The 6,921-nt window shown below is 36.7% G+C and overlaps 1 protein-coding gene across 1 annotated transcript; it reads left to right on the top strand.

Moving 5' to 3' along the window:
- The first annotated feature begins 251 nt into the window (after positions 1-251).
- Positions 252-5,415, top strand: LOC134649944 (myb-like protein X). The gene is made up of 2 exons (XM_063504740.1): positions 252-1,981; positions 2,201-5,415. The coding sequence occupies exons 1-2, from the start codon at positions 325-327 to the stop codon at positions 5,347-5,349; spliced, it is 4,806 nt and encodes a 1,601-aa protein (XP_063360810.1). The 5' UTR covers positions 252-324; the 3' UTR covers positions 5,350-5,415.
- Positions 5,416-6,921: the final 1,506 nt, after the last annotated feature.

The raw sequence follows: 6,921 nt of genomic DNA, 5'->3' as shown, positions 1-6,921 counted from the left end.
AAATTATACATAAACCTTCCTCTTGAATCACTCTATTTAAAAAAAACCGTATCAATATCCATTTCGTAGTTTTAAAGATCTAAGCATACATACAGACAGACAGACAGACAGACAGCGGGAAGCGACTTTGTTTTATACTATGAAGTGAAGTGATTTAACCACTGAACTCATTTGGATATCTGGTTACTCCGCTATTTTCCAAGCCTTACACCAGCAGCCGTAGCGAAGCGAACGGCCCGCGGCAATCGGCCCGCGATCACCGAGGAGTTAAAAACGATTGTCGACCCCGGGCCCGGCTAGTGCTCGCCCGGCCGTGATGCGACCATGCTGCGCGCCATGCCGACCCATGCGCACGCATGCGTGCCCATGCGCATTGTGTTTGTGCTAGTGCTTGTGTTGTGCGAGTGTCGAGCCATCCGAGTTCCTATCTTGTGGGACGAGAGTAAAAATAGTGAAGTGAAAGAGGTTCCAGTGACACTGCAACAACAACAACCATCTATCCCGACGGAATATTTTGAATATAACGCACATAAACCTCAGTTCGCTGTTGATGTCGCTGAATTCCATGGTGTTAAAAATCCATATGAGCATTATAAAGCGTATCCTGTGAGACCGTTTACTGGTAAACATAAGCCGGAGTTAGGCATACGTCACATGTTAGATGAAGATAAAGAAATATATAAACCGTTTCAACGTTATGTAAATGGTAATGAAGAAATACAAAGTCATATAGTTCCAACATCGTCGAGTTATGAAGTGTTCCATCCGTATAAAGCCGAAGAGCCAGCCCTTCAAGAACTGTACAAAGACCCGGTTTTAGATAGAATTAGAAGTGATTTACAAAACAGCAAAGCCATGGCACAAAAATATGAGCAAGAAGCGGGAGAACCAAATATTGAAGAAGGTGAATATTTAGAGAGCCCAGAGCAAACTGATAACAAGAAAATTGCTCACAAGAATATCCCAGCTCCTTACGAGATCCACAGACCCTTACGACGCCCAGTATATTATAGAACCCCGCCAAAAGCTTTTACACATGAACACATTCTTAATCATAAGTTTAGACATCCGTGGAACCAAAACTTTGTGAAAGTTAGACCGCTACATTATCGACCATTGAAATCTCATCTTCACAATTTAAGACAACACCATGCTCTGAAATATGATGATGAACGTAATGAGTATCCGCAAGTTCCGCCATCAGACAATTTCGCAGAACCGCCTGATGGCTACGATATTTATTTAAAAGGTCAAGAACGTTATAATAAACTAAGAAATAATGTTGATGAGTCCATCAATAAAGTTGTCTTAAATAATCGGCCTCCTGCATATGAAAGACTTGAACTGCAAAATAAAGATAATAACGAAGAAAGTGATGAAAATGATTTTGTACCCATCAAAAGTTACGCACAAGTTAGGAAGACTGAAACTACTAAACATCTGCCAAAAGCAGCAGCGTTAGCAGATGCCATTAGTTATGACGACATAGTAAATGCTCACCGTTTGAGAGAAGCTGTCAAGAGTACTAAAGCTCAAACCGTTTACTCTGAAGAAGGATACGAAGATGCGGCATACGACCATGCCGGTGAACAGAAACATGCGTCTGATCACGAGGGTCATGGTGGTTTCCTAAAAGAAGCTGAAATCAGCGGAGGAAAATATAAAACGCCTTCCTTCAGTGGTAAGTACCAAGATTCGAGTGGGTCAGTTTATAGAGATAAAAAGCTCCATGGCAAAAAATGGAAAGAGGACAACAAAGACAAAGACGATCAAAATGACTCCGAAGATTACGCTGAAGACGAACATGATAATTTTGAAGAAGAAGATGCCTATGGAAATGTCCCAGATGACGATGTGCGACACAAGCGAGAACATTACTCAAAAAACGACCAAGAAAATGAAAGCTCTAATGATTCTCCGGTTAATGAACAAGATGAAAATAATGAAGAGATAGAAGACCAAGAAGAAGAAGAGGAGGGAAGTGTTGAACAGGATTCTGACAATTCATCAAATATTGAGGAATCAAGACACAAAAGGGAAGACAAATCAGCAACGACCGCTAATCTAACAGAAGCAGATCATGATGTTAATAAACGAAGGGAAGACAAGTCAGCAACGACCGCTAATCTAACAGAATCAGATCATGATGTTAATAAACGAAGGGAAGATAAATCAGCAACGACCGCTAATCTAACAGAAGCAGATCATGATGTTAATAAACGCGAAGCAAACTTTGAAATTCCAGAATTTGATTTCAACTCAACATTTTTAAATGAGGAAGAATTAAATAAAATTGCAAAGCTTAAGTTACCTAAGAAAAAGAAGGCCAATTTGAGAGAAAAGTATCCATACTACTTTAAAAAACTAAAGTCCGTGCATAAAGACTCTCCTCTACGCTACGCTGAAAATTTAAAACTGATGCCTGTAAAATCTAAAGGAGGCACAGAGTTTTACGACTCACGCTCTAATATAGAATGTGCCGAAGTCGACGATGAAGTCGATCCCATACCAGATAAAATAAAAAATAATGGGACCCAAACTTCTGAAGAACATGACGACGATGAGCAACCTAATGCAGGTGAGAAAGCCAAATTTGATAACTCGAAAAATAAGCAGCGACTGAAAGGCCTTGGAGATAAAATTGATTGTTTTAAGGCTAAATATTTTGGAAAAAATCCACTAGACAGTCCATTTTTCAAAGAAGACATTATTGCCAACCCAGAACCAATTAAGACTCCTAAGCTAGAAACGTTTAAACTAAACAACTTTGGAAAATTATCATCAATTCTAAATGGCGATAGCTTTAAAGATGCAACTGGTTTTGCTTTATTGAGAGATAAATTAAACAACGGATCAACGGCACTCCAGGACTCTTTAGCTAAAGCAACAGAAGAACTTAAATCTTCCGTTCTGTTACCTTCCAACTTTAGTTTTTCAGATGCCAATCAGCAGAGTAAAGTATATGCAGATATTTTAGAAAATATAAAGCAAAATTTTCAAGATCCATTTGTAAGACAAAGTGACGCAAAAGTTGATGACCGAGTATTTAACGAGGCAAAAAATATAACATACGAGTCATTAAAAAATAGCGAAGATATAACGAAACCACCTTCATTACTACGACGAAAAAGGGCTGCACCTTTTATATACGAGCCGTATAAAATTATTAGAGAAGGCCAGGGCCAAGAATCTAAAAAAACAACAACCACAGGTAACATTAGTCCACTCATTAGACAACTTCAATCAAGTAACATTGTCGAAAAGGTACTAAATTTTAGTCATGACAAAGATCAACCGGTCAAACGCAATGTACGAACACGCACTTACAAAGACATAAGTAGAAAAGACAGGGAAAAAAGTACTAATAAGGACGAAATAGGGTTTGTAGATGTGAATATCGATCAACGAAGAGGTGAACCAAGGTACGAGATAAAACCTGCCAATCACAAGACGCATTATTCACCAGTTGATCATAAAAAAGCAATGTCAGTTGAAGATTATGAGACTCGAACCAACACAACAATTGCACCCACAAGAAATAGGAAATCATCTAAAGCGAAGTTTGTAGAATCAAGATTGTCTCCATCGTCTATCGAATCTGCCGCCTCTAAGACAGTGAACAGGGTAGTAAGTACTACGGCTGCACCTAAAAACATTAAAGAACCCCAAAAACCGACAGAAAGTGAAGAAAGTGGGGAAGAATATGAGGACTATGAAGACGATGAAGAAGGCCCAACAACCACCACTACCACAACAATCAAACCATCTTTTAGGAGAAGGGCGCGACCTACTACTACTACCGCAAAACCAACGAAAGTTGAGGAAAATGAAGAAGATGATGATGCAGAAGAGCTACCGAAGCTACGCTTAATTACAAGATTTAACAAACCACATATAACTGAAAAACCTATCATAAAAAAAGAGTCAAATAAATATAAACCTACTGAAATTGATACAAACGATGATATCAACGCCCCAAAATATACAGAAAAGAAAAAGAAAACTAGAAAGTCGACGTTAGTTACGGACACTAAAAGGTATGGAGTTGAAGATGATGATGATATGATAAAAGAGGAAGTCGATGCAATGATTGGCAGTAAGCAAAATATGAATGACTATGTGCCTAGCTATGAGAAAGAAGCTGATACTGTAATGGAAAAGATAAAAAAGAAAGTGCCCGAGTCAAGTGAAGAAGACGACGGAAGCGAGGAGGAAGATGATGAAGATGAGGATGAGGATGACGATGACGAAGAAGATGAAGATGAAAGAGAGGATGACGATGATGAAGAGTCGCCATCATCTGGTGAAGATGAAACAGAAAAAGGGTCTCATCCAGAACCAGTCGTATTGACTACCCCTGAACCAACAAAGCGTACTCTTCTTCGAACTACAGAAGCACCTATCTCCACCACTGAAGCGGGTAATTTAAAGATAGATCTCAAACCAATTATCCATAAAAAGAAAGTGGAAATTCATAAAGAACTGCCGGTCAACATGTCAGCTCCCCATGTTACACAGTTTAGGCAAGACATAAAAGAAGTAGAAATAATTAAAGAAATGCCTCAAAAACGCAGGAAACCTCAAAAAAATGTTGAAGCACTAAATCTGTTCAAAGATGAAACCTTAGCGGAAGAAATAAATAAATTGAAAGATGTGGAAATATTCAAAGAAAATTTAGATTTTAAGGAAGGACCTAGACATGGAGGAAATTATCGAGCCGCTGAGATTAAATTAGAACCAGTAAGTTCAACCCAAACAGCTTTACGAAGAAGAGGTTCAGGACAACAACGAATCGTTCAGAAGCCTGAAACCGAAGAATCAAATATAAAGGATATCGAGGTTAAATCGAAACGAGGTGGACATATAAAATTAAACAAAGATGTGCGCGTTAAAGATAACGAACCAGCAAACGCAAAACATATTGAGCTAAGCGAAGTAGATCAACCTCGAGCATTACATGGAGGTAACCTAAAATCGTTTCAGGATACTTACAAGTCTCGTGGAAACAGTAAGAGTGCAAAACTAATCGAACTTGACGATGAATACGATGACGACGATGACGATGACTCGGATAAAACGCATGGATCATACGACAATAATGGATCAAGAGGTAGATTGCACGGAGGCAACTACAGAAGTGCCAAATTGGTACAAGCAGAAGCACCTAAAGATGATTCAGATAAAAAGAATAAACAAGAATTACAATCGAGAAGTAAAAATGTAAAAAATGGACGTCACAGTGCTGCAGAAGTGCTAGAAGGATTTGCAAAAGCTGTTCCTTTATTGACAACTACGCCAAACTATATTATAGACCCTAGTAAGCGCATGTATTATTACGTCGATACCTAGAAAAATAAGAGCATACGCCATGAATGGACTGATTTGTCTTAGTCTTCATACAAAAAGTATTGTCTGCGTTAAGTACTTATACATATACGCAAAATATAATCATCAAACGTAAGTCAAATAATTTAATTTCAGTACCAATTTGTACAGACAATCAATATGAAAGTCGCTAGGGTTGTTTACTATCGTCACTGTGACAAGGTACCAAATGGTACCTACTGAAATTAAATTCCTTGACCGACAATTCTCATCAAATTTAAGAAAAAAAAAATAGGAAACTCTATAATAACAAGTTCAGTTATTTGCATGAAATCTTAGATTTATTTGTATGAAAAGTAAGATGATGAGTTGTTTTTTAAAATTAGGTTGTAAATAGAAAGTGCCACTAAATCGTATCACTTTTGAACAAAATGTAAAAGTGTTCGACGAAAAAATTAGATAATTTGTCTCGTTTTGTTTTTCTTTGCTAACGAAATCTTCTGTGATAGAACTTGTTAACATTGTTTATTGTTATATTAAGTAAATTTACTAACTGTTGTTATACTTACTTATTTATAATTTACTAAATAAATTTGTAAAAATTACTGTCTTCGTTTTCTTGGTACCTACGTCCTATATCACTATTTTAATGAAATAAATAGACACCGCCAATTAAGATTTGAAGCGAATATTTAAGTTAGGTATTTCCTGGAGTCAGCTAAATGTTAATTTAAATAATACAGTCTGCTATTAAATAAAAATAAAAACAAATATTTACCATAATTTATTATTTAATTTTGTCTGAGATGTACGTACCTACTTTTTTTATAGATATTTTACTGCGTAAAATTAATTGAAAACTAAGAAACGAAGAGAGATTGTCAACACAACTCTAGCATAAGTCATAACATAAAGTAATAAATTAAGTAGAAACATAATTAAACAGTAATGTGCCAATGTTTCAAAATTTATAAAAAGATCGATACAATTTCGACCCTACTATGCAATTAGGGCAATAATAATTAATTGTTTTATGTCACGTCTATTCCAATAACGTTGTATTCTTATGCAAAAGCCTCAATTATAATCTTACTTAATGTCGTGGCCAATTTTCTTGTTGAGTTCACATCTGGGTTATGCTCGAAGATCAGGTCTCGTATAGTTTTGACACCACATTGTAATGAGTTCGATTACCTGAGAATCTATTGATAATAAAGATCGTTGATTCGTTCAACTCGGCGCAAACAGCCGCTTTCACTTTTGGTAAAGCGTTGGACTCTGTATCACTTTGAGTCGTATTGAAATCGAGTCTGAATTGAAATATTGTAGGCCCTATTTATTTCATTATCTATATTTTAATAATTGTTTTTTTTTTTCATTATATAAATATTTTTCTCCGTCTTGCTACGCTTGGTATCAATTTCTCTCTGAACAAAAAAAAGTGTGGTAATAATACGACTCATCAGCTTTTCTTTGTGTTATTTTTAGAAGGTCAATGTGGGAATACCGTCTATAGGGTAACACCATCTACACATACTCCACTTACAGAAGGTCGGTAGAGCAGAAGGAACATCTTTTCTGTGCGCCGTAAATATA

This window comes from Cydia amplana, chromosome 8, assembly GCF_948474715.1.
Source record: "Cydia amplana chromosome 8, ilCydAmpl1.1, whole genome shotgun sequence".
In the NCBI taxonomy this organism is placed as follows: domain Eukaryota; kingdom Metazoa; phylum Arthropoda; class Insecta; order Lepidoptera; family Tortricidae; genus Cydia; species Cydia amplana.
Note: the sequence above shows the minus strand (reverse complement) of the source record. Positions and strands in the feature narration are given on the sequence as shown.